Genomic DNA, 26,294 nt, shown 5'->3' with positions numbered 1-26,294 from the left:
AGCACTGACTTGGTTGTAGAAAAATGCAATACCCTTGCAGGCCAAAAGGATAGTGAAAAGCTAAAATGTGGTAAGTACAGAAATCTGCTGCACTAACGTGTTACATATTACGCAGTGAAATGGAATTTAAACAAGGAATTCTGTTATTACAGTGACTTATGCATGACTTAAAAGTTACTTAATAACATATGTCAAACTTGTTAAACCTAAAGCAGATCCTCAGCTAATGCAAATTATTATAGATCTGATTAAGTCAGTGGAATTACATCCAATTGTACTAGCTAGGAGCTGTGCTGAAGCTGTAAGATACATATTATTCAGTTGAAAAGGGATTAGGAGATTTCTAGTTTTGAGTGAATTATTCAGCAGTGCTGAAACTTTGACAGTTTCTCATGTTTTCTTTTTCAGTTTCTGAAGAAGGGCAATTCAAGGCACTTTGTAGTTACCTCTCTCTACCTACCAATTTGTTCAAGCTCTTCCAGGAATATTGGGACACAGTAAATCCACTGCTTCAAAGGTACTAATTGGGACTGGACAGGGCACATTTTTCTGTTGTGATGACCCTATGGGAATTCTGAATCAAATTTGTTAATAAATGGTTGAACTCAAATTCATACTACAGTTCCAAAATTTGTTTAATGTGCACAGGTATACTGAATCTCTTAAAGCCCTTCAGAAACATAAAACAGTCTATATTTTATGGTAATTCAAACATTAAACAACTACAGCTTAAGAGACTAGTGCTTGCAGACCTACATGAAATCATTCATGCAGAAAGAAGTTATCATAAACCATTGCTTGCATGGTATGCCACTTAGTGTTCATTGGCCTATTTTCAATCTTCCTACAGCAAAAGTGCTGATTACACGAGGTATAAAATAAAAATATGGAAAATTATGTAGCTGGCAGGGTGAGGCTTTGTGCTATTTTTTCTCTGGATTTCCAGAATAGACTGATGAATGTCGAAGTTAGCTTAATGGTTAAAAGGTGCAATTTGAGTATTACGTACATTGCAATCTAACAGTATAGAAATAATTGGTAAAATTCTCCATTCAAAACTAGAAGTTAAAATAAACAGACACATTCTGTGCCGCGCCCCCCCCCCCCCCCGCCCTTCCCCCAACTCTGAGAATAATGCTGCTATATTGTGTTGGAGAATGTCTCCATGTATTTAATGTGACCGTTTGAGCACTTGGTTGCATTAATTATTATTCCCGGTTCTTGACAGAATTATCTGACTCACACTAGCTTTTCTGGGCTGATTTACTTCTGTTTTGTTGTCTAGATTCTTTCAATTTAGGGACATTTTGAGCTGTTGACTCCAAGTTACAGTCCATATAGCTGACCTAAACAATTCCCTACATATAATTTTACTATAATTAATTGCATTTGTGGTATATATAATTACTTATAAATTAATAGCATTTTCAGAAGTAAATTATTACATAAGTTTGTCTTACATGTTCCTACATGTTTGCTCAAAGACACAGTGGTGCTTATAAGAGAACACAGAGGATAGGTGCTTGTGGACATTAGAAAATGATCACTAGAGGCAGGGCTAACAAATTCATGTAGTCCCAGTCAAAAACAGAGGTTTCAAGTAGGAGGCTACATATTTATTGTGATAGTAACAGTTGTCAAATCATCATGCAAGGTCCGGTATGTTTTTTGAAAGAATCTTACTTCAGACGACTAAATTTGATGATTGTTGAGAAACGTGTCAAATGAAGCTAACTAGATTGACCATCTGCTACAGTTCTCTCTCCCTTCTCCTCCTTTTTGTAGAAATAGCTTAAAAGATACCTTAGACATACCAGTTCCTCTGTCTAGTTATTTGCCAATATCTGCCATTGTTTTGGTAGACACATTTGGCAAGTCTAAGCAAGCATACAACATGCAATAAAGCATTGTAAAATAACCATTGGGTGATGGTTATTAAATAAAAGCAACAAATATTTTCCTAGTAGAGCGTATGCTATTTTCTTATGCTGTGGCTTTCGGCAGATACATTCCAAAAGGAGCTGTGTATTATAGCCCACTTTGAGAACTTGGATATATCTGAAGACTGCTTGCATTTTTTAACTCTGTATTAAATCTGTGTTTTCACGTGCATTTTGATAATTTTGAGCGCTGTTGTTTTTCACCTAGTTTTTCTATTGTATAAAAACTTAAATTCTTCTCCTGAAGCAAAACTGTAAAGAATAGCTGTTTCTCCTTGTGAAGTTTTAGCTAGAACTATCAATGCTTTATCTGTCCTCTGTTTTTGCTTATTGCTTACTAGTTTGGTTTAGTGATCCTAAATGTATATTATTATCAAACACTGTCATCTGCAAATGTTTGTTTGCAATAGGTGGTGTGCTGACCCAGTGGTGTTAAGTTGTTTGAAGGGGAAAAGCATTACAGTAAGGTAAGTTTGGTTTTCTTGTTATTGTTGGTTTTTCTTCTGTTTTTGACTTAACACTGTTGAAAGAATGAAGTGCTTGTTGTGGGCAAGTTAGAGTACTTGTACTTTCTTCTTCCTGCTCTACTACCAAAAGTACATTTGTCTTTCAATGGTTGTGTATTATTCCTCATGCAGTGACTTCTCATTGAGAATGTAGAACATTGTTAGACAAGTTATATAGCTTACTCTAGGAAAAAACAAAAGCTAAATGAAATATGAAATGTCTTCATATGTGTAGGTTACATATGAAATTTAATTTCATCACCTTTGCTGGAATATAGAAATGCTGAAGCTCCCATGTGGAGCCTCTCACTTGGGCTTCTAGGACTGAAGAACTGCTCTAGAACTGCAGAAGTCTGCAGAAGTGACCGAAAGCTTAGTAGGAATTTATAGCTATCCATTCTGTTCTTTGCTGCAATCTTTATTATTCTCATAATAGTTCTTTTTCACTTACCCAGGTATCCTAGGAAAAGAAATAGTTTAATAGAGCTTCCCGAAGACTATAGCTGCCTTCTGAATCAAGCCTCTCAGTTTAGGTAAGATGTGACATATTTAGTTGTCTTCCTAGGTGTTTTGTCACTTTTATGTTCTTGCAGTTACTGTAACTGGTGTTAAAACTATGTACAGAAATTATTTTGCAGAAGTGAAGGCACTGTTATGGTTATACTGGCCAATACTAGCACATGTTCATTTTAAATCTGAAACACAACAGCTTATGAAATGAAGACACCTTGTGTTTGATAGGATAGCATATAAAATTATTATAGCTTAATCTGCTGGTCATTTTTCACCAGTGCAATGCGCATTTGGTTTGGCCATAAACCTGAAAATTATTTTTGCACTGGACACAACAAGCCCAGAAGGTTGGCACTGTTTTACGCCAGGAAGAGTGAATCATAGAATTCAGGTTAGAAGGGACTTTAACAGATCATCTAGTCCAGCCTCCTGCTCAAAGCAGATATCTAGCGAATAAAATATTTCCCGCAATGTAAAAACATAGCCAAAGGAGGCAGATATGTGAAATATGATTATGTCATAGTATGTCTGAGGTTTTTGTTTGTTTGTGGGTTGCGGTTGTTTGGTTTGGTTTTTTTTTTTTGTGTTGTTGTTTTATAAGGAACATTATCCATAGTTAACATTTCTTTTAAAGTTTTAATTACTGCAGTAACGTTCTGGTTACATTTCTTCTAGATGCCCGCGGTCTTCTGATGATGAACAAAAACATCCAGTATTGTGCTTATTCTGTGGGGCGATGTTGTGTTCCCAGAATACTTGCTGTCAGGAACTGGTGAACGGGGAGGAGCTGGGAGCCTGTACTTCTCATGCTCTTCAATGTGGAGCTGGAGTCTGTATGCTTCTCAAGTAAGTAGCTAGCCAGAATTTAATGTGTTAAAGAGTAAAGGGAAGTATTTGAAGGTCAAAATTCACAACATTGTCAAAGCATTTGATTCTTTTTGTCTGAGATTAAGAAAGATTGCTTTGACCTAAAATATAGCTCACCCAAAAAGTTAAAAACCTGCTGGGAGTTGTCTTGTGTTTTAAATGTAGCTATTTTTTCCTTAAGAATCAGGGAATGCAAAGTTGTCCTTATTGAAGGTAAAACAAGGGGCTGCTTATATCCTGCTCCGTACTTGGATGAATATGGAGAAACAGATCCAGGTCTGAAGTAAGTAAATGTTTGCCTTTCCTTCTTTCTACATTTCCATTTTGATATCTGTTTCTTTCTTACATCCATTAGACAACATGTTCTTCCTGCTAACATGTACAGCACCGTAATATGTATCTTAGCCTCGTGAATTGTCTAACTCCAAATTTCTGATGGCAGTTTCCAGACATGAACGGGTCGGTCATAATGGAAAAATACACTTTTTTGGTGCTGTTAAACTTTCTTACTTTGCTCAATAATACTTTGTATGCTTTTCATCAGAAATGTGCAACAACTGCCATTGTTGAAATGTCATCTTGGATATGGCAGTCATTGCTTGTTGTGTGTAGAATTTTTTTCATTTCCAGTAGACTTGTTGGAATTGGTGTTCATACAGGTATTTAATATTTTCTGGCTATTGTTAAGAATGTTCATGCTAGGCTATTAATGAAACAGTTTGTCAGTTGCTATTCTGATATGCTTATTGTGTATTCTTCTTTTTTCTTCTATGAAGAAGAGGCAATCCCCTGCACTTATGTCGCGAGCGTTACCGGAAGCTCCATCTACTATGGCAGCAACACTGCATCATAGAGGAGATTGCCAGGAGCCAAGAAACAAATCAGATCTTCTTTGGGTTCAACTGGCAACTGCTCTGAGTCTCTTGATTTTTAGTGAAAACTCTTACCTTTGGCAATGCTTTGGAAAAGGAAAGGAGGGTGGCAGTAAATAATCTACTCTCAAGTGGATTCTGTAGTTCAGATACAATTGATGGATTCTCTGGGTTGGATGTAATACTGATACAATGAAACAGAATCTCACATCAAACGTTTTGTTCTTCCCCCCGCCCCCCTCCAGACCCCAAAAAGGAAAACCACATTATATAATTATTACTGAAAATTTAGGTCCAGAAATATTTCCACTTTTTTGAGAAATTGTAATTGTTTCACATGTTTTGATGAGGACAGCTTCCTAAATGCTGTGCTTCAGGGCACATGCCACATTTCTGTCTCTTCCATGCCTTCAGAATATACCTAAGTGGTGTTGCCATGGAAAAGCCTCCTTTACTTTCTTCCTGGGTTCTTTTCCCAAGCTTAGTGAAGCTTTTAAATAGGTCAAGATCTGTAGCATAATATTGGAGTGGAAGTGGTGCCAGACCTTTAGTAATATGTAGCAACAGATACAGCAAACATTAAATTTTGCAGAAAAAGCCTGCATTCAGCTATATCCTGGGATTTAATGAAGAGTTTTCATTAACGAACTCTTTTAAGAAGTGTGAGATAGAAAGTGCATGGGGGAATTACCATCTTGCTTGTTGCATCAAAAAATAAAGTCTGTGCTTTTTGTATTGCCAGAACTGCACTTTATCTAATGAATTTGTCCTCTGTTAATGTTGTACATCCTAAGAGGTCTAGGGCTACACCATTTGTCTAGGTTGTGGTTAGTTTTACTTCTTTTACAGTTTGTCTTCTGAGATTTTCCCCAAGAACCAAATGTGAAAATACTGTTAGGTAGTTGTAGTGTAGCTCTTCAAGTTATACAAGACCCAGAGACTTCAGTAAAGTAGAAGACCTTCTAAACCATCACTGGACTAAAATCAAGGCCCAAAAGCAGCAAGTTTTAGAATCAGAAATAAGTTTGCCCGTATTTGAGGAATTTTCCACTTCTCATCCTCTGTCACTATTGTTTGGAGCCCTGCCTGCATAAATGAAATCGTGTGTTTTGGGGGGCATGTTCAGTGGTTCAGTGCCAGTTAGAGCAGAAAAGGAAAAAAAAGTCTGTCTCTTTGCCCTTCAGTAGTTAATAGCACATTGTGATTGAACTCTCTCTCAATGATATGTGTGATTGTGCTTCAGTTCTAAATGTTTGTTGTTGTTTTCTGAATTTCAACCATAATATACATGAGAGAATTTGTAATGTGATGGGTGAAAATGCTTTCCCAGGAAATCCCATTTCTGTGTGAAAGTTTGAAGTTGTCAGTACTCTAAATTTCCCCAAAGTTTTCAAATTAATGTCTGAAAGTGTGGTTTTGTATGATTTCTTTTGGGATTGTTTTTTTTGCTACTGATTGTATGAGAGATAGTAGAATCACAAATAATGATTTAGATTTAAATATCATTGTTCTCCTAGTTTTTTAAAGTTTTAAGAGTATGTATGAGTGCACTGAACAGCACCATCACTCATCTAAAAATGGAATACCAATGAACTCCAAATATTGTTCTGATTTCAAATACTTTTTGTAACTTCTGCTATAATCCTTCCCTGGTGATATAAATAGTTGGCTTTAGTATATTTTTCAGGTATTCTGTTTTTTACAGTTAAGACTGTTCTCCTCATTTTGAATCTTTCAGATTTTAAACCTGAATATGAAACTCTTTAAAGACAAACATTAATTCTGTTAGTCTTCTCTAAAATGTATTTCAAATGCATACTGAAATAAGAACAACAGTTGTCGTGAAAACTTGCATGCACTGGTGATTTCTAAGGTCATCAAAACACTTCTTACCAACAAAAATATTGGATTAAGACTAGCAAACGTATGCCTCATTGATACCAAAACTGTATTCGCTTACTGTTTCCCTCTGATATTTACCTATTCATTTATCAAAAACTTTCAGTTACCTTGCACTTCACTGACACAAAAAATTCTGTTATCAAATACGCAGTGAGATCACTTTGTTTTGTTTTCTGTCTGAACTGTAGTATGTAAGGACAGGAGCTGGTCTGAGCAGGTGAACTCATGTTTAAAGCTCTAGAAATCTCTGTAGCTGAAGAAGCGGGAGAGGAAAGTTGCATCTTTCTGTATGTTTGCACATACTAATTTAGCAAATGGGCTCCCATATCATTCTCTGACTGGCGTGGTCATCTTTCATTTCATAAATTACTATGCAGTTTTGTTCACTGTGAGTATAACCTGTACTTAGTGATCGCAAGATGCTTATGCCACTGATTTCTGTTCCATCCAAGCTGACAGAAGTTGTTATTTGATAATGCACATATTGGTATCTTTAATTGCAAAAATGTAAATTTGAAACTTGTATAATGTTCTTGTGCTTTTGAAATAAAATATCTTGTATATGTATATTTAAAAAAAAGAAAATAAAGTAACTTCTCATAAATTATTCAGTTTTTATTTGGAGGCGCTTTGACACTTAACAGTTCATTTTACAAGAGCATTATAGCAGCGTCTGTCAGTATGGAAAAGGGGAAGAGTTAGTAAATGATTGGTAAACAATACCAGTTATCCCTGTAGTCCGTCTCATCATTGTACCAGCTAGTAATGGTGGCACACTTTTTCTTATTTAAAGAAATATTCCATGTGAAGCTTGTCCTAGTATTTTACAGATGCAAATTCCTGCAGTGTCTACCTCAATTTGTAAAAGAAATCTTAAGTATGGAATTTAATATTTAGATGTCCTTAAACTGATTAGTCAAGTGATTCTGGTTTTGTAGCTTCTCGAAGAACTGGCTGTACTGTCTGCCAGGTACTTAACCTTTAGAAAGGGAAAGTTTGTGGTGTTGGTCTAATGTGCTGTGTGATACATATTTAAAAAAAAAAGTGTTTTATTACAGATCTAAGCAAACAGCCAAGAAATTATTTACATAGAAAGGGCCAGTGCTGCTTGCCCCTTTTTATGTTACAAGCCTCTGGCTGTCATCACTTTCTTGCTGCTTTGTTGTAGCTTCAGGTACCATTAAGCTTACAGAGTTTGGGTGTTAATGGTAGTGCTCTCTATGCTTATTCTTAGTAAAGCAAATGTTTTTTAAGAACCAATTCCTGAAAAGGTAAAAGGTAAAGGTAGGTAGATTGAAGTCTACTGGCAAAAATGTTCTGAAGAACATTAGAACAAGAAGCCCATTCATTAGGAAAAAAAAAAAGGAGGGGGGGTGGGAAGCCACAGCACCATTCATAGTAAGAATCTCAAGATGCAATGTACAAATGTACAAAATTATATAGAGGGGGATTTTGGCCATCATATGCTTTACTTTATGGTTGAAATCCACTTTATTTTCTAGACAATATCCTTGAATAATCTCCATTGTAAACTAGTCAGATCTGTGATACATCTAAGTTTGTAACTCCAGATTCTTTTAACCTGTTACTTGACAAGATCTTCAAAGACAGCTTCTTTAAAAATGAAAGTGTATTAACTTCTGTGGCACAATCTTTTATTTGTTTTTATCTGTGTTTTGCAGGTAGGCTAAATTTGGGGCTTGATACAGAAAATAAATGGATAATAATGAAAATTCACTTCTATACAAGTCTCTCAAACCCAGTTATTTCTAATCCTAGCTACGTTTCTCTAAACTTATATTCAGTATGGTCGAAAGCATACATGAAAGAGAAGCTCTGTAAAGGAAATGTGTGTTGAAGGAGAGTGAGCTGAAATTCAAATTCTACACATTATTTTGTGTAATGGTGAGTAAGAGGAGACCAGGTATAAAGTTAAACACGAAACATTAAAACTGGACCTGAGTTTTCTTTTTATTTCTGTGTGATTATTATTCATGAGATCAGTGTCAAAAAAAGGAGTACAGGTTGTCAAACAACTTGGACTCCATCAGACTTAATTTTAGGAGGTTTCTAGGCTTCGTGCTTGAGTGAACGAGCCTCAACAAAATGTTGTGAAGCAGGTAGTGGGGACTCTGGGTTTCATGATCATTTCAAGTCCTTGCTGTATTTTTGAAGATCTGTGGTTAGTCTTTTTCAGCAGACTGCAGAACCTTATGTCTCCTTCCTCTTAATAGTGCCTGAAATGTAATGTTAGCCTCTGGGTACAAGCATTGAGATAGTCTAGTGCTTGCAGAGAGGTCATCCCAATATACCAGAGTTTCTGCTTGAAGGTTATCCTGAACATACCGTGGCAGCCAGAGGAATAATCCACTCTAGATGACAAAAAGCTTCCTGTCTTCTTTCATCCCATTTTTCTTTTTGTGAATCATGCTGACCTTTACTGAAAGTGGCAAAACCAATGTATCTCGCTCTCCTGATACTACACATGATCTAGGAATATTTATTTTCCCAATTCAGACTTATACAGAACTTCATTTGGCAATTCGATTTACATACTCCAGGCAGTCTACCTCAGTATGCATGCAGACCCTAAAGTGCTCCCATAGTGGGAAACTGATACAAAGCACATGTGTACCAAATGATTTGTAAGATTTTAAATATCATGAATCTTGTATTGTAGAAAACTGTATGATTGTATGCAATTTAAAAACATCAGTTTGCAGATGGGAGGTTTCTAGCTTCTAAGGAAATGTGCTGTGTTCATTTTTTTATATTAATTATTTTTTTCTTTATGATCAATGTAGAGCAAGTGTTTTCAGTGGTAATCTGAAAGCCTTCCTTAAAAAAGGATTTTTTTAAGGATTCCTCCTGATTCCTTAAAAATCCTTTAAGGAAGAGCATTGTAATTGCAGTTTCTACAGGAACTGTCATAGTGCCTTAGCCAGAAACTGAACATTAAAATGTTTCAGGGTTTTTTAATGAAGAACTTCATAAAGAAGATAGATAGTTTTATGCATAGATGAGTTCCCTGCTCTGGAAGTTGCTGTTGCACAAATGTATTGTTATTAATTCTGACTGGATTAAGCATTAATAACAAATAGGATAAGAAGTGTCCCCCAGATTGTATTTATTTCTGTATCTGAGCAGATGTTCTGGCTTAAAGGCTTGGCTTGCTATGTCTTTATAAATTACGGAGAATTAAAGATGGAGTCTGTGCTGCTACCTGAGTTTGTTTACTTGATCCAATGGCTGTAAGGTTAAATACTCCCAGAAACCCAAACTATTGTGACAGGTGCTGTAATGCAAGCTAGATACGTAGGGTGCACTTCCACTGTCTGAGGAAACTAATACATACAAAGCAAGGAAGAAAGCATTTATTTAAAGTAAATTTTATCTTGATTACTCTGAAATGAGCTGTCATCTTTTTGTAATATATCTATATCAATGGGGACTCTGCCTATACAGGACAGAAATTAACAATCTAATCACACAGAATTACAGAATCACAGAATGTTAGGGATTGGAAGGGACCTCGAAAGATCATCTAGTCCAATCCCCCTGCCGGAGCAGGATTGCCTAGACCATATCACACAGGAACGCGTGCAGGCAGGTTTTGAATGTCTCCAGAGAAGGAGACTCCACAACCTCTCTGGGCAGCCTGTTCCAGTGTTCAGTTACCCTCGCTGTAGAGTTTTCCCTCATATTTATGTGGGACCTCCTGTGTTCCAGCTTGCACCCGGTGCCCCTTGTCCTTTCAATAATTATGATCCTCCTAATGCCATAATTATGCAGCTGTTCCTGACAGAGTAATTCGAAACAGCTAGTTAGATTTCTCCATGCTGTTTAGTGGCCAAGGCAGTGGACTGATACCCACTGATCCGTACATCAAAGAATCTTGAATCCTAACCTATTTCATAGTTTCCAATAGAATATTTTCAGGGTGGGCAATAGCACTTTCTGTATGTCTGCCAAAGCATTAGAATTATGAAAATATGCTGTCAGTCAACACAAACAGTGGGTTGATTTCATATGAAATAACATACAGGAGGCTAAGTAATTACTAGTACTAGTCAAGACAACAACGACGACTGTTCCCTGTGAAATGTATGCTGATATTCAGTTAATGTCACAAGTGATCACATCGCTCACCACTGATGCAGTTTTTGGCAGCTGGATGACAGACAAAGGTTAACTTGCCAAATATTAACTAGTCTTTATGGTAAAATGTGTTCTCTTCATATGAAAGTAAATGAGCTGTGTGGGGACCAGGGAAAATGTGTAGCTGGACAGTTATACCTCTGCTCTTCATGCTAATGTGTTACAGCAACTACTGCATGAAATTTCTGTGTCTTTACAGAGACGTTCAGGCTGGATGATCATTTTAGGTCTCTCTTCCTTCCAAATCTATTTTTCAGAGCAGTCTGTTGACAAATCCATCATACAGGGACCTCGACTGGAGAGTTATTAAAAGAGTAAGCTCATAGCTTTTAGAATTCAGCAAGATAAATAGATGACCTAGAGAGATTTTTTTAAATGGTGCGAAATGCAAGGCTTCATCTGCTTTCTACAGTTAAATATGTTTTGCTATTAGGAAATATTTCCTAAAATACCAAGTAAGATAATATTCTTATTTCTTGTTTTATAACCATTTTCATCAAGCTGAACCATTCCTTTCTTTTTTACTTTTAAAGCTTTTTTAAAAACTTTGCATGTTCTTACTTAGTCCTCTTGATTAAATTTTTCCTAATGAAACAAATCTATAGAAATAACTTCTGTTTTTCTCTGAGTTATTTCTGATTACCTTACACCTTTTGGTTACTGAGCAATCTAGAACTGTTTTTCCAAATGTAGACAGACTAAAATTGTGTTGAGGATGTGATCGCTGTTGACTGATGCATGTGGCACTTTGTGTATTCATCTGAAAAAAAAAATTTTGCATTAAAAAAAATCATATTCTCTTGCAAAGTCTGATTAATTTGCAGTACATAACTGTCTTTCTCCTTGATCTCTCAAGATACCTCAGCTTTCTGTGTTCATTCTTTTCTGGTATGTATCAGCTAATTTTAGTGGTGTTGGTAAGGCTCAGGACACTGTTGTGCTCAGTGTTGTGCAACAAGACCACCACAACAGACTGTGATGCAGAAAATATTTTTGGTTCTCAGAAATGGTTGAAGGAATTATGTGCCAGTTAAGTTTAATTCCACACTGGACAAAGTGATTGAAATGAAGAAAAGAAGTAGACACAGGTAAATGCAGTGCAAAGAGAAGTTCTTTTAAAGGGAAGTCTCAGCTTACAAATGGAATTATTTGCAGGAGTCAATGAGTGTGGTAAGGACATTGAGCCAGTCAGTATAATGTAGATTTCAAAAGGCTTTAAATAGTGTCCTCCAACTAACTCATAGAATTAGAAGAAGTTGTTGAGACAAAAAGGAAGATCCAGGTGAGCAATAAAGTAAAAGAATAAATGGTGTATATTCACAATGGAAGCAGCTTAACAACCAAGATCCACAGAAATCTGCACCTTTTTTTTCCAGCATTTTCAGAAGTGATATGAAAAAAAAGGGAATTATAAAGTGGCAAATTCTGCCAATGATACAAAGATATTCAGTAAAAAAGCCTATTTTGAATGTTTTCATGAAGCTGTTATGAAACTTAGTGGCTGGATAATAACAGAAGATTCTGTTTTGGTAAATGAAAATTAACGTAGCTATGAAAAAACTAAAATCTTGCAATATGGCTTTATATTCATATCAAAGATTTTCTTAGTATTTTTATGGATAGTTCTGTGAGAATGTTATCTCCAAGCTCAGAAACAGTCAAAAGGGCAAGCAATGATATGAATTCGTAGGAAAAGGACAGAAGACCTATGTAGTTCATGATGTCTTCAGCTCTACACAGTTTGTTCATTTAAAAATAATAAATTGAGAAGAGTGATGAAAATTATCAAAGGTGTGAAACAACTTCCATAGAAGAAAAGGCTAAATAGCAGCTTCTTCAACTGGGAAAGATAGGACGAAGAGTGATTATAATAGAGGATTGTAAAATGAGGAATGATGTGGAGGGAATAAATAAGGAATGACCATCATCTACATCTTAGAACAAGAATTAGGGGATACCTGATTAAGTTGTCAGGGAGTCAACAAGCAAAGCGAAGCAGTTTTTCAAACAATGCAGAATTGAATTGTGAGAAATTAAAATCTGAAGCTCATTGTCGTTAAGTATTTTGGATATCAAAAACATGAATAGGTTTTAAAAAAATACTATGCAAATACATAGGAAAAAGTGTCCACTGAGATTTATTAAAACACGGTGATACAAATAGCCTCTTTGTCATGCCGAGTCCCAAACTGCTGTTTCCTAGAAGTTAGGAGGCTTTGTAAGGGAAAGAACTGTTTTCTAATGGTCTTGCCTCTTATGTGCCTTTTGCAAAACATCTGCTACAGGCTACTGTGGCAGATAGACCCAATCTGTCCATTTTTATTTTTTGAACATACTTAAGTATAGGCCTAAAATTTTAAGCAGTGAAGCAAATGCATTTGAAATTATGATTATGCATATAGCCTGCTTGAATTACAGTACACACTTTTACATCGCACACTTTATTTACAATATATTCTTACAGTATAATTATTGCTTAATCTAGTGTTATAGAAAACAACATTGTTTAGACAGGTAAAGGAATTTTTATTGTTACTTTTGCACAATTTCAAAAGCAGGAATAGTTCTGCTTTGAATATCCCAGTGATATAACTTTTTTACTTGATTATACACAAAGAATGCACAAACTGTCCAAAGGTATATTCAAACAATGTATTATTCACCACACTAACAAATAAAATATTTTATTTGTTTTTTTATCCTCTGTTCTGTATCAGCATGTTTTTCCTGCTTACTATTAATGATAAATTACACTCATAGGGCATCTTGTAACTACAAGTGTCTTGGGTGTAGAAGGCTTTCACTCCATGCATTGACAAAGTTCCTGAGCACTGTACTAGGAACGTGATGGGAGATCTGTCAGTCTATCTTTGCCTTCATTGGTTCCAAATAATCCCTTCGCTTCCAGGCCCTGGATCTTTGTAAGTACTTTTGAAATTAGGAGCTTTTAAACATCTAGGATCATCAATATTTGTTCTATGGGAAGCATTGGCTTGTTTTTAAACTTAAGCTATCACATGCTACTTGGAATTTTAAGTATCCTGGCATGAAGTGTGTGGGAATCTGGCCCTTCCTTTTTAGCATTGTCTCAGAAATCGTAAACCACGTGCTCGGGTGACATCTTATGGCGGCTGCCTGGAATGCCTGAGCCTGGCAAAGTAAGATGGCGCAATAAGCTAGGCGCCCGCCCTCCACCCGCCTCCAGATGCGTGTCTCCGGTGACAGCCTGGCAAGGGGCCAATCCTACGGCGCAGGAACCGGACATGTCCCGCCTTCGGACCTGTGATTGGTGCGAACTGTTGACTGACGACTCCCAGTCACATGACTCTGCTGAAAAACTCTATAAAAGAGGCTGGATCACTTCAACACGCGGGACCCTCACCGCCATCTTCCAAGTAGGAAGGAGGTACTTCCCGCGGGACGCCGCTGGATCTCAGGGCGGTGAATATTTTCTTTTTCTTTCTCTCCCAACTGTTTTCTCTGTTTCTTTCTTTCTTTTATCTCTCTCTCTTTCTTTTCCTTGAATATTGAGTTGCCTCAGTGTTGGACCTAATAAAGTCAGAGCCAAGTTTGTTGATACCGTGCCTCGGTTGTGCTTTGTCTGAACTCAAGGATCACGAATCTTTAATATTTCGGTTCAGGATTTTTTGGGGGTGCTTTACCTGCAGGCAGGTTAAGCATACCGGGTGTTCGCATTGAACCAGGCACGCCACACGTGGGCTGCACTGGAATTATTTATAATTTTCGCGGGCCCTGCGCGCGGGCTGTCTGCATTGAACCAGGCACGCCGCACGTGGGCTGCACTGGAATTACTAATTAGGCAGGTCTCTCTCTCTCTCCCTCTCTCTCTCGGGGAGCAGGGGAGGTGGACGGGGCTGTCTGCATTTTATTTCTAGATTTGCTCCTTTTTTGACTAATTAGGCGGGTCTCTCTCTCTCTCTCTCTCTCTCTCTCGGGGGGGGGCGGACGGGGGGGCTGTCTGCATTTTATTTCTAGATTTGCTTTAGAGGCAGACCTTAAATCCGGAACCCGACAAAGTGTCAGTTAGTTTTCTTGAGCAGAGAACTCTTTTCAGCAGTACCCATTGACTTCAGGGAGGTATGGCAGCTGGCTTTCTCTAAACTGTGGAGGGGGAAAAATGAAGAGATACTTCAGACTATTTTGGGAAAAAAAAAGTGAACTACATTATGCTAACTTTCATTGCCTTCAATTCAATTTCACCTAGCTAGTAAGTTCTTTTAGAAGGGCTGCAATATATGTAGAATTGGGCTAAAATTTCCCCTATCCTAACTTGAGCTAACAGAGTTTTCATTTCACAGTTGCAGACCCATCTGTATGTTAGTAGATGTAGACCCATCCTACCTGGAACACTTGCTTGTGCATAAGGATTATTCTGACGTATTCAGACCATGACAGAAGTATGCAAGCAAGGGAGAGAAAGTGGGGAAAATTCCAAAAGTTTGTTTGTGCAGTGTTGTAAATCAGGGGTTTCACAAGAATGAGTAAAAATACATCCAGCCAAAGAATTATCAGCATTTTTGGAGCTGTCACCAGTCTGTGGTTTGTTCAATTGTCTTATTAGTTTTCCTACTTTTTTTCCCCCACCAGTGAAAAATATGGTAACTGTAATATGTCAAAGCTACACTTTTGATGTCATTTCTTTAAAGATTTGCCTAGCTAGCTGCTGGAATAGTTTTTGTTGTAACATTGGTTTTGCCACAGTTTGTGTTCTGAACATCAATGTTGGGGTCGTTCATGCCCGAGACAGTGGAGATCTGATTTGCTTTGCCAAGGTTCTTAATGATATTGATGTTGTATTTGGCAGTTTCCGCAAAGCTGTTTTCTAGTAACCAACCATCTGATTCACCCTCCAAATCTCCTAGCAGAAGGACATTCTTCATTGCTGTTTGTAGGTACCGGACACCAATAAGTAGAGAGAGCTGTAAGAAACAGTTAATGGTTAAACAGAGAGTTTGTAAATTACAGCCTCAATCCTACCACTAAGTCAGCTTCCTGACTCATGTATTTACGGGCCTAATAATTAATACTGAGTAAACCAGACAAATTCTTGATCACAGTAATATATCTAACCACTCTCCCAATTAATTACATTTTTTAGAAAGAAAAATACTAGGGAGAGATTGATTCTCTCTCCATTCTTCAGGTGCCATTCCCACTTGCATGTAATCAGCACATAAATACCTAGAATTACTTGGGAACACTGCAGCCTCAGAGACTACAACTAATTGATCTAGAATGGCTGATCAATTAATGGAACCATCAGTCACCGGGGGAAAAAAAATTAAATTGTTGACTTCTGTGGATTTTTTTCTACTGCCCTTGATTAAATCGGTCTTTCCTCTGAGGAGTTTAATCATTCATATGTAAGCCATATGTGTTCTACATGCCAATGCATTAAAATTAAGAAGGATGGTCTACAGTAGAAGCTCGAGTGTAAGTTTAGGAAAAAGCCCCACTTTCATAGTAATGTTGGAATTGAGATCAGTGTGCCCAGCTTGTCAACATTTAAGGGAGCACAGAGAGCCGGCTCACAGCTTTTTCAAGTGCTGCCAAAGGCCTGTAGTTTCTGGCACCACCACCCCATCTAGCACTGCTTGAGGACTGTTGTGAACTATTTTAATTATAGTGCTAATATTTATGCGATAGAGCAATAATCAGAAAACTAAAACTTATTAAAGAGGGAAGAAAACAGTATTTTAGCCTGTGCCACTGGGGGGTCCTTTACCTGCGGATGACAACATCCAGACAACTTTCTTTACAGACGCCAGCAGAAAGACTGCATCTTTGCAGGTGTATATGCTTACCTGTGATATGGTTATTTTTATTGCATAATAAGCAGTCTAATCTACATGTAAAAAGGTACGCCGTGTTTGCAAGTACTGTCTATATGGTGAGGGTATATAATGTAAAAAGGAGGCTTTGACATATTAATACTTATCCTCAATTTTTACTATAAATAAAATTAATGTATCAGCCAAAGGCCTGCTCACATTTTGTACATTCTTTGTTAAAACTGATTTAAAACAGTCCTCAGACCTTCTCACCTAGTTTCCTTGCAGTTGTGTCACTGCATGTATCATCCTGTATCTGATCCCATAAATGCTTCAGTGAAGGGAATATGCCATAGTCTATTGAACAAGCTCTGTAAATATACAGAATTGTATATATAATTTTTGGTAGTTCTCATCTTCAATGAGATTTGCTTCTGCTCTGAGGTCTTTGAGAAAGTTGTCTGTACTAAAGAAAGTCTTGCAACATTCTTGAAGTACTTGTGGACTCTATTAGACATTGAGGCACTTCTTGTATGTTACACCATAGTTGTTTCCCATCCTAGATAGCAGGAAGACTCTGATTAATCTCTGACACAGACCATTTTTATGAGACTTACCTCAAACAACCAAATAAGCAATGCTGCCATACCAATGGATCTCATAATAGCTGTGTAGTAATCCAGCAGGGCCTCTCTGCACCCCTTCACCCAGATATTGAGCTCCTCTGTCAGAAAATCATAGTTGTAGTGAGCACTGTTGTTTGTCAGCTGGTACTGGATGCAGGGCCGTGGGGAGCTTGGGTTGCAGCAGCTGAAAGGCACTCCATCCACCAAGAACTTCCCATCAACGTTGCTCTTTAGGCGGCTGCAACATGACAGAAAGTTTGGGCATCACAAATCTGGTATCAGCAGCAGACAGTGTCCGTGATTTTTATGAAAGGTTATAATGCAAGTCTGCTGCGATGTAGGCCTCTCCAATGGAACAAAAGGAAAATGGGAATAGATTTCCAACTGGAAAAGTTGCTTACTGCAGGAAAACTAAATTTTTCATGTGCTGTATCTCTTAAGTGTGGTATCAGCACAGTATCTCACGTGGTTCTTGGTACTGTGCATGCAAGACACGGATTCAGTGTTCACAGAGATGTTGTCTTTTTAGGTATCTTTGTGCTGAAAATACTAAAGACAATTTCTGAACTTGTTTATCTTGGTGAAACTCTAATGGAAGTTATGGCCCTAAAAACCCTGTGTTTCACTACTTCTGGACTGATTTTCAACACAAGCGTTCCTGAAGAGAGAACCTGAGAGAAGAACAACTTTCCATGCCTCAGGAACCACTGGAAACTGTCTGCTGGCATTTCATCATTGTACCCATGTGCAATGGCTGGTTCAGCGCGTGTTTTGAGACTAACTGACAAGGGAGTTTCTACTTCTTGTAACGATGCTTTTTGTACCTTTTGAAACTCTTTGTATTTATTGCTAAAAATTATTCCTTTCCCTCCCCTATAACATCAGGAGAAAAACAAGTGGGAAAAGAAGAAAGATAAAGAAATAGAAGGGAGAAAAAAATCATAGGATGGAAAGAGAACACAGTCTCAGATTAATCAAGAGTTTCTGGTACAGTTAAATGAACCCTTGACATCCATTTTCCTTGTGTTATGTGCTGTTTAGCTAGTGCGTCCTTGTGAGGACTTCTGTTTCCAAGCAGGCTCTTCAGAGAAATAGATTGTCCAGAAACTGGAGCGTATGTAAGATGTTGATAGATGTTGTCACACTTTGGGGAAGTAACCTCTAAGCATGTATCTGTTTTCATGCTCATTGCAAAAGGCTTATTTCCTGAGACAGCCCCACAGGTGAGAACCATGGCCAGTTTTAATGAAGCCCATGCCCTTTAGCCTTTGTTAGGGAGCCAGAATATGTGAAAGACAACTTTTTCTTAGATATCCAGCTTTCACCATTTGCTAATAGTAGAATTTGTAGTGTTTTCCAAAATTTATCCTCATTTATTAGCGTTTACAAATCATATATTCCTGTTCCACTGTAGATGATCTAAATTAAACGGAAGGAAGTCATCACAAGTAGCTCATCAGGTGAACAGAAGAAGAAGAAACTGTGTGGTCCAGTGTTCTTCTGGCATTTTGGGACTAAATGTATCCTTCAAAAGAAACATAAGCTGCTGGAAGCTCAGTATTTGTGGCTGTGCTGGGATGGCAGAATAATTGCCTTCATTTCATTGCCGTGGGCAATTTTTGCGGGGTGGTGATGGTGTATTTTGTTTTGTTTGACATTCTGTCAAAAATATCTTCCTCAAAAATCTTTCCAAGTAAGTCAGGAAGTTCATCTGCCATTTCCCACTTCGGAGTGGGTTAGGCATGAATTCCTCTCCATTTTAAAGTCTAGCTCTTCACTTTGTGGGCATCATATTCCTGGTAATGGCAACACAATGAAACCAATGCAAAAGAACCCAAATAATCCACTGAAACCAGACTGAAGTGTGCAAGCAGTGTAACAGGCATAGGCAAAACCACTCACTGTGAGGGAAACAAGGAAGGGAGCCAGAGAGCTGTAACACAGAAGGCTCAAATGCTGGAGGAGAAAAGAAGCCTCACAGAGGGAGGAGAGGAAGGCTGGCATGTTGTGAAAGGGAAGCTTTTACCTGAGTCAGCAAAATGCCCTGTATATTTTAGTGACATGACCCAAATATAGTACAGCATCTCAAATGCTTAAAATACAATCTCATAAGCTAGGTCTTAAGCTTTTCTTTTGATCCCAAGCATCCACATAATTATTTTTTTTCTTCCTGCCACATGGTATAAAGAGGAATCTTCCTTCTACTGCCAACAATAGCAGTTTCCAGACTTGGGGTTATGTCCCCCCTGCCATCGTGTTTTCTCTACTACTGGCAAATTAAAGAATTATGTATCTTGGTACTGTTAGAAGGGAAGCCCTTGGTAACAGAGCTGAGGGAGAGAGACATTCACTGCTATTTGTTGTTGCAATTCAAAGTTGTTATGGCACAGCAAAACTTGCTTTTGAGACTATAAAAAGATGACTTTTACCCAACCAAAGTAATGATAGGACTGTACAGCTGCAACCTGCCTCATCCCTCCTACCGTTCGCATTGATTCTCTCAATTTCTTGTCACATGGTGGTGTTGGCACTGGAGATGCAGAAGAGAGGGAAGGCAAGAGGATTATCAAGGAAGGTGAAAAGTTCAGTTTTGCAAAGGTTACATGCAAGTTGACTATGTCAGTTCTCACCTGCTTTGCTGCTTAATCTACCAAATACTAACTGACATACAGTACAAGATGAAACCAAGAAAAATATTTCATAGAATCATAGAATGTCCTGAGTTGGAAGGGACCCACAAGGATCATCAAGTCCAACTCCTGTCCCAGCATAGGACAACCCCAGAATTCACACCATGTGTCTGAGGGCATTGTCCAAATGCTTCTTGAATGCTGTCAGGCTTGGCGCCATGACTGCTTTCCTGGGGAGCCTGTTCCAGTGCTCTGCCACCCTCGGGGTGAAGAACCTTTTCCTAATATCCAACCTAAACCTCCCCTGGCATATCTTCCTGCCATTCCCTCAAGTTCTGTCACCGGTCACCAGGGTGAAGAGGTCAGCGCCTACTCCTCCACTTCCCCTTGTGAGGAAGTTGTAGACCACAATGAGGTCTCCCCTCAGTCTTCTCTTCTCCAAGCTGAACAGACCCAGTGACTTCAGCCGCTCCTCGTACGGCTTCCCCTCTAAACCCTTCACCATCTTTGTGGCTCTCTTCTGGACACTCTCTAGTATCTTCATATCCTTTTTATACTGTGGCACCCAAAACTGCACACAGTACTCAAGGTGAGGCCACACCAGTGCAGAGTAAAGCGGGACAATCACCTCCCTCGACAGGCTAGCAGTACTATGCTTGATGCACCCCAGGACACGGTTGGCCCTCTTGGCTGCCAGGGCACACTGTTGGCTCATGTTCAACTTGCCGTTGACCAGAACCCCCAGATCCGTTTCCACAGGGCTGCTCTCCAGCCTCTCGCTCCCCAGTCTGTATGTACATCTAGGGTTGCCATGTCCCAGGTGCAAAATCCGGCACTTCCCCTTTTAAACTTCATGCGGTTGGTGTTCGCCCACCTTTCTAATTTATCTAGGTCTCTCTGCAGGGTCTCTCTGCCCTCGGGAGTGTCAACAGCTCCTCCCAATTTTGTGTCATCAGCAAATTTGGATAGTAGTCCTTCAAGTCCTGCGTCCAAATCATTAATGAAGATATTGAAGAGCACTGGCCCCAAGATGGATCCCTGAGGAACCCCGCTAGTGACCGATCGCCAGCCCGATGTAACCCCATTTACTATAACTCTTTGAGCCCTACCCATCAGCCAATTGTTCACCCATTGCGTTATGTGTTTATCCAGCTGTATGCTGGACATTTTGCCCAGGAGGATACTGTGAGAGACAGTATCGAAAGCTTTACTGAAATCCAAAAAGATTACATCGACTGGCTTCCCTTGGTCAACTAGGTGGGTAACCTTGTCATAGAAAGAAATCAAATTTGACAAACCGGACTTTCCCCTCATGAACCCATGCTGGCTGGGACCAATGACTGCATTGTCTTTGAGATGTGTTTCAATAACTCCCAGAATAATTTTCTCCATAATTTTGCCAGGCACTGAGGTGAGACTAACAGGCCTGTAGTTACCGGGGTCATCCCTGTTGCCCTTCTTGAAGATTGGGACAACGTTTGCCAACTTTCAGTCAACTGGGACCTCTCCAGATTCCCAAGAGCATTGAAAAATCATTGAGAGAGGGCTCGGTATGACGTCAGCCAGTTCTTTAAGTACGTTTGGGTGAATCCCGTCGGGCCTCATTGACTTGTAGGGATCCAGCTGGAGCAGCAAATCCCACACAAGTTCGGGGTTGATTAGGAGTGTATCATTCTCACAGTCATGGATCTCAGGCACAGGGCTCTGGGGGTCCCAGCGCCCATCATTGGTGTGGAAAACCGAGGAGAAGAAAGCATTAAATGTCTCCACTTTGTCTATGTCCCTGTATGTGAGGTGACTATGCTCGTCGAGTAATGGGCTGATGTTATTTCTAGCCTGTCTTTTGCTACCAATATATTTAATAAAGCCCTTTTTATTGTCCTTCACAGTGCTGGCCAGCTTCAGCTCTAATTGAGTTTTGGCTGCATGAATTTCCTCCCTGCAGTGGCGAATAGCATCTCTGTAATCCTCCCATGTCACCTGACCCTGCTTCCAGCAGTTGTACACTTTCTTTTTTCGCTGTAGTTCAAGAAGAAGATCCCTGCTCAGCCAGGCTGGCCTTCTGCCTCGTTTGCTTGACTTCTGACATTTTGGAATTGCTTGATCCTCTGCTCTTAGGAGGTGGTATTTAAAAAGTGACCAGCACTGATGGACTCTGGCCCCTTCAAAAACTTTTTTCCCAGGGAACCTTATTAAGTAGTTCCCTGAGCAGCCTGAAGTCTGCTCTCCTCATATTCAGAGTAGAAGTCTTGCTGGTAGTCTTTGGTTCCTTCTCCATCCTTTCTGAACGTTACCAGCTGACTTTGCATCCATTGATTTCATATCAAATGTTTCACTACCAGATTTCTTTTGAAATCGTAGTATAATTTGGTTATACAGCAACAACTTGGATTCTAGCAATCAAGACAGAATTATCATATTTATATACAGTAAAAGAAATTCTGCAGTGCAATTACTTCCCTCACACACATTTCACTGGCAACTTCTGCCTACACGGGGTAAAAATTGACTGACAGTGTATTTCCAAAATAATGGTAGAGCACAGGTGACCCTGCAGAAGAAAACAGAGTTTAGCTAAGACCCTGGGTAAAACATTATTGTTTCTGCATGTCTCACAGAAATAAAAGGCACTTTTTTTTTTTACTTTTGTCCTCACAATAAGATACTATGTTTAAGTTCCTGTGGACCATCTTTGTTGTCATGTCACTTCTCAGTGTAGAACCAGGATTTAAAACAGCTCTTGGGTCAGTCTGCTTTGTGTCACTGTTGCTTTCCAACTTCTCACTTGAGAACAGTTCTAAAGCTTGCTTTCTTTCCACAGCCAGCTGCCTTATGCAGGTTGATGCCCTCTTGTCTGTATTCTCCTAGGTCCTGTCCTCTGGTATATTTGCAGCTCTGTATATATGCTTTGCTATGATGGCAGTTTCAAGTTGCAAATTCTGTGAAAAAAAAAGATATTTGGCCTTCCTTCCTCTAGCTTTATTGTCACTGAATTTTGAGTTCAACAAAACAGAACACTTGACAAATGCCAGTCAAGCTTTTTGTGTTTATCTTTCCCAGGAATATATAGCTACTATGCTCTTGTCAGTGCAGACTCTTTTTCACCTTTAGAAGAATTATTACATATTGGATTGCTTGCTTTGTAATTTTTTTTATTGTTACCTTTTCTTTTGTCTGTAAGAATTACCAGACTTCTTTTTGAGCATATAATTTCACAATTGCTGCATCATGTGAAGCACCAACAAAAAGCCCCCTAACTTTCAAGGCGTTTTCTCCTCCTTTTTTATACAGTGTACACAGTGTTTGTAGTTTCTCATATGTAAACATATAAATTTGAACCTGTGTTTGCAAAGTCTAATATCTTGAAGGAGAAAGATCTTTAAGTGTTTAGGATTGACTGCGCAATGTATTGATAGTACGATCCTTTTTTCTTTCCGTTATCAGCTCACTATAATTGAAATTTTGAGGTAGCTAATTCACTACATTAAAAAAGGAGAGATATGTCTTTGCTTTGCTTAGCATCCCTAAAAAGTTGGTAAAAGGCAACTTTTGATTGTGCATGTAGTTAGCACATTTTGTGAGTAACGTGGTCATTCCACAGTTTTTTGATTAAGAGACAAAGGTCCAGTAAAAACTAGTATCTACTTTGCCTTCTTGAATGAGTTTTTCTCCTAGAATTTTTTGTTATGACTAGTAAATACTTACTCCAGAACTTCCTTAGAAGCCATATTCAGATAACGAGGAGATACCCACTGAATTTCAAACCAATCTCTAAAGCCATTGTTTCCACAGCATTGGAATCCAATTTGTAACATATCCACTGTTTTCTTTAAGAAACATCGTCCAGGTATGTCTGTGTCCTTATAGAACTTAATAGCATCCCTCAGTCCCAGATAGAGAGACTCTTCCAGCTCATTCCTCATGGTATAGCACATGAGAGAACCCACCAGGATGCAGAAGGTAAAACAGAAGGTACATACGATGTATGGGAGCATAACCAGTTTCCATCGAGAGAACTTGTTGGCATCTGAGCAGTCGTAGCAGATTTTGCCACCCAGAAAGTTGATGATACATGCTATGACTCCTACAGAGATCAGCATGTTGGGGACAGAGTTAACATCCCTTTTTGCCATCACTTCATTGCGCTTCTTGATCTCTATTTTCAGAAAGAGGCCAAGACTGAAGAGAATGATCCCACTCACTACAGAAACCCAGTTGAGGATCCATAAGATCTGAGCCAATTTGTCCCTCTTAGTTTTGGTGAATTTTACTTTGAGGACAGCCATAGTCAGATCAGCGTTCGGAAAAGAAGCGTAGGTCAAGGAAAGCTTGTAAGCTGATTAGGAGCATGTATCCAAGGCATGCAGTAGAAATCTGAAGAAGAGAGAGATAGATTACTGTCTGTTTGACTAGGTGTTTATAGAGACTACAGAAAACTTCCTGTACAGCCTCACATACTCTGAGTCCTGCCAAGGGAGTTCCCCAGTGAAATTCATTGTTTAAATTTCATACAATGTGCATCACTTTAAAAAAAAAATTCTAAGGACCAGCTAGAGCAATTAAAAACAAGTGAACAGTAGAACCAATGAACTCTGGATTCCTATGGATTTTTGTCAAGATCAATTTTCTGTGCAGATTTTCTGATGTCTAGAAGTGAGCTGATCTGCTGTCTTTCCCTCCAGAAGACTCAGAGTGCCTTTCCCTTCTACTTGTTGCCTGTATTTTCTTGATTATTCTAGGAATTTATAATTCTTAGATTATGGTGTCATAGTCAGATTTGTGTTCAAAAGTTGAACAAGCAGGACAAACAAGCAGATATATACAGCATAATCACATAAGCCTTTTTCCCATATGGAAAAAACACATGAAAACAGCACCAGAAGCATGGTATCCTATGGGTATTTTCAGTCATTTCATCGATTATGTGCAGTAAAACATGGTTTTGCTAGCAAAATGCAGTTTTGTTCCTACACTTACACTACCAAGATATGCTCACTCTGGAAAAAACTGCTGGGGAACTGGCTGTGGTTATCCACAGACAATATGTTCAACAAATAGTTAAAACTATCAATGACTCTGTTGGTTTTCTAGAAAAATAGTATGAAAATTTTATTAACTTTTAAGTGCTATGACCTGAATATATTACTGGTGAAGAAACCATCCTCTGCTGCATTTTTGCACTTGATCAGGCATAGAAGCGCTACCATTTTTATGTGAAGTAACATACCCTACAAAAAAAAAAGCAGAACATCTTCACACCTTAAGAAAACAATCAGCAGTTTAAGATGCTCTATTTCTTTCTCTGCCTGATTGCCTTTCCTTTCTTTCTGAAAGTTCTTATTAAAAAACAGTTTTTGGAATAGCATGATTTATTAAATGATGCCTATTTAATCCTTAGGGAATCACCATTACCGTCTCAACCTCTGCTCCTGCAGCTGAAGTTGCTTGCTCTTTCCCTTTGTCCTGAGAACTGTGACAATCACACCTTATCCAACCCTCCTACCACCTGCAGATGGGTTTTCTTTCTGAGTCCCCCATATTCCAGTCAGAATCCTAAACTTCATTCCTGGTTGCACTTTCTGCAATAACCTTGACTTCTTCACCACCCACTCGAACTGCTTCCATTCTCCCGTCTGAAGAAGACTCTGCAGCCCAAGGGACACCACAGTATTTTTTTGAAGGGGAACCATTTGAAAAATGACAGGAAACTACTTGTGTTTAGTAATTTTAATCTTGTATATTTTATTAGCTTGTTTTTGATACACCTGCTCTTATGTTATTAATAGTCCTTTAATAACTTTCCCATGTGATCTACACTCTCTTATTTTTCTCCCCAAAGATCACAATGATGGGCATAAAATATATTCAGAGAGACTCCTCCCTGCCCCAAGTTTCAAATCTGGTATTTCAAGTTTACAGCTGAAGGAGTAATTCTGTGTTTCAAGGTCTGTCTTCTTTTCTCCAGCTATCATGGATCTAAGAAAAGATACCATCTTTCCCAGCACTTTTAACCTTGCTTCTCTGCAACAGTGCTAATAACTTCTCCTTGCACCTCTCCAGTTATATCACAATCACAGGCAGAAAGCAGCTAATAACATCCAAGATCTAAAACCTGTTAGAGCTGAAGACAATGTGTTTTTGGTGTATGTGATGTGGATGTAGAACTATGCTGCAAATACCTCAGGATCAAACCATGAACTTTTACCGTTCTTCAGTGCTTCTGACGCTTTGTGATTGTCTCTCCTCAACACGTGCAAGATACATGGAGTTCTTCTTTCTTTCCTCCCCAGAAAACCTGGTTTCAGCGTGGTCTTGTTCTAATTCAGTAATTTTCATCAGAGTAATTTTATACTATACAACTATGTATTTATGTGATTATACAGTCATCGAATTCCACTAATGGCATTTATAAACAGTAAAACATAATCCTGTAAATTTAGGGAACGAGAGAAGTATGAGCAGCATTATTCTTGTATAATATTTTGTAA

The 26,294-nt window shown here is 38.6% G+C and overlaps 2 protein-coding genes across 3 annotated transcripts in view; one reads left to right on the top strand and one right to left on the bottom strand.

Moving 5' to 3' along the window:
- Positions 1 to 9,351, top strand: part of UBR1 (ubiquitin protein ligase E3 component n-recognin 1) — an 80,141-nt gene extending 70,790 nt beyond the window's left edge. For both annotated transcript variants that reach the window (XM_068397621.1, XM_068397620.1), the window contains exons 42-47: positions 409 to 517; positions 2,351 to 2,407; positions 2,902 to 2,979; positions 3,635 to 3,805; positions 4,008 to 4,109; positions 4,603 to 9,351. In XM_068397621.1, coding sequence (XP_068253722.1) covers positions 409 to 517; positions 2,351 to 2,407; positions 2,902 to 2,979; positions 3,635 to 3,805; positions 4,008 to 4,109; positions 4,603 to 4,744 — 659 coding nt within the window. In that variant the 3' untranslated portion in view covers positions 4,745 to 9,351. The remainder of the gene's footprint in view (positions 1 to 408; positions 518 to 2,350; positions 2,408 to 2,901; positions 2,980 to 3,634; positions 3,806 to 4,007; positions 4,110 to 4,602) is intronic.
- A 6,080-nt stretch (positions 9,352 to 15,431) lies between these two features.
- LOC137662936 (photoreceptor outer segment membrane glycoprotein 2) lies at positions 15,432 to 24,092 on the bottom strand. Its single transcript, XM_068399697.1, has 3 exons — positions 23,512 to 24,092; positions 17,168 to 17,414; positions 15,432 to 15,698 (listed from the first exon to the last, which is right to left on the bottom strand). The coding sequence occupies exons 1-3, from the start codon at positions 24,090 to 24,092 to the stop codon at positions 15,432 to 15,434; spliced, it is 1,095 nt and encodes a 364-aa protein (XP_068255798.1).
- Positions 24,093 to 26,294: the final 2,202 nt, after the last annotated feature.

The sequence above is a fragment of the Nyctibius grandis genome, chromosome 4, assembly GCF_013368605.1.
Source record: "Nyctibius grandis isolate bNycGra1 chromosome 4, bNycGra1.pri, whole genome shotgun sequence".
Lineage (NCBI taxonomy): Eukaryota > Metazoa > Chordata > Aves > Nyctibiiformes > Nyctibiidae > Nyctibius > Nyctibius grandis.
This window is presented reverse-complemented; position numbering and strand designations above follow the sequence as displayed.

Coding starts and splice junctions, on each gene's coding strand:
- LOC137662936 (XM_068399697.1), bottom strand. CDS start 24,092: ATGGCTGTCCTCAAAGTAAAATTCACCAAAACTAAGAGGGACAAATTG. Junction 17,415..23,511: donor GCTTCTAAGGAAGTTCTGGA/GTAAGTATTTAC, acceptor GTCATGTTGCAG/CCGCCTAAAGAGCAACGTTG. Junction 15,699..17,167: donor TGCTTATTTGGTTGTTTGAG/GTAAGTCTCATA, acceptor TGTTTCTTACAG/CTCTCTCTACTTATTGGTGT.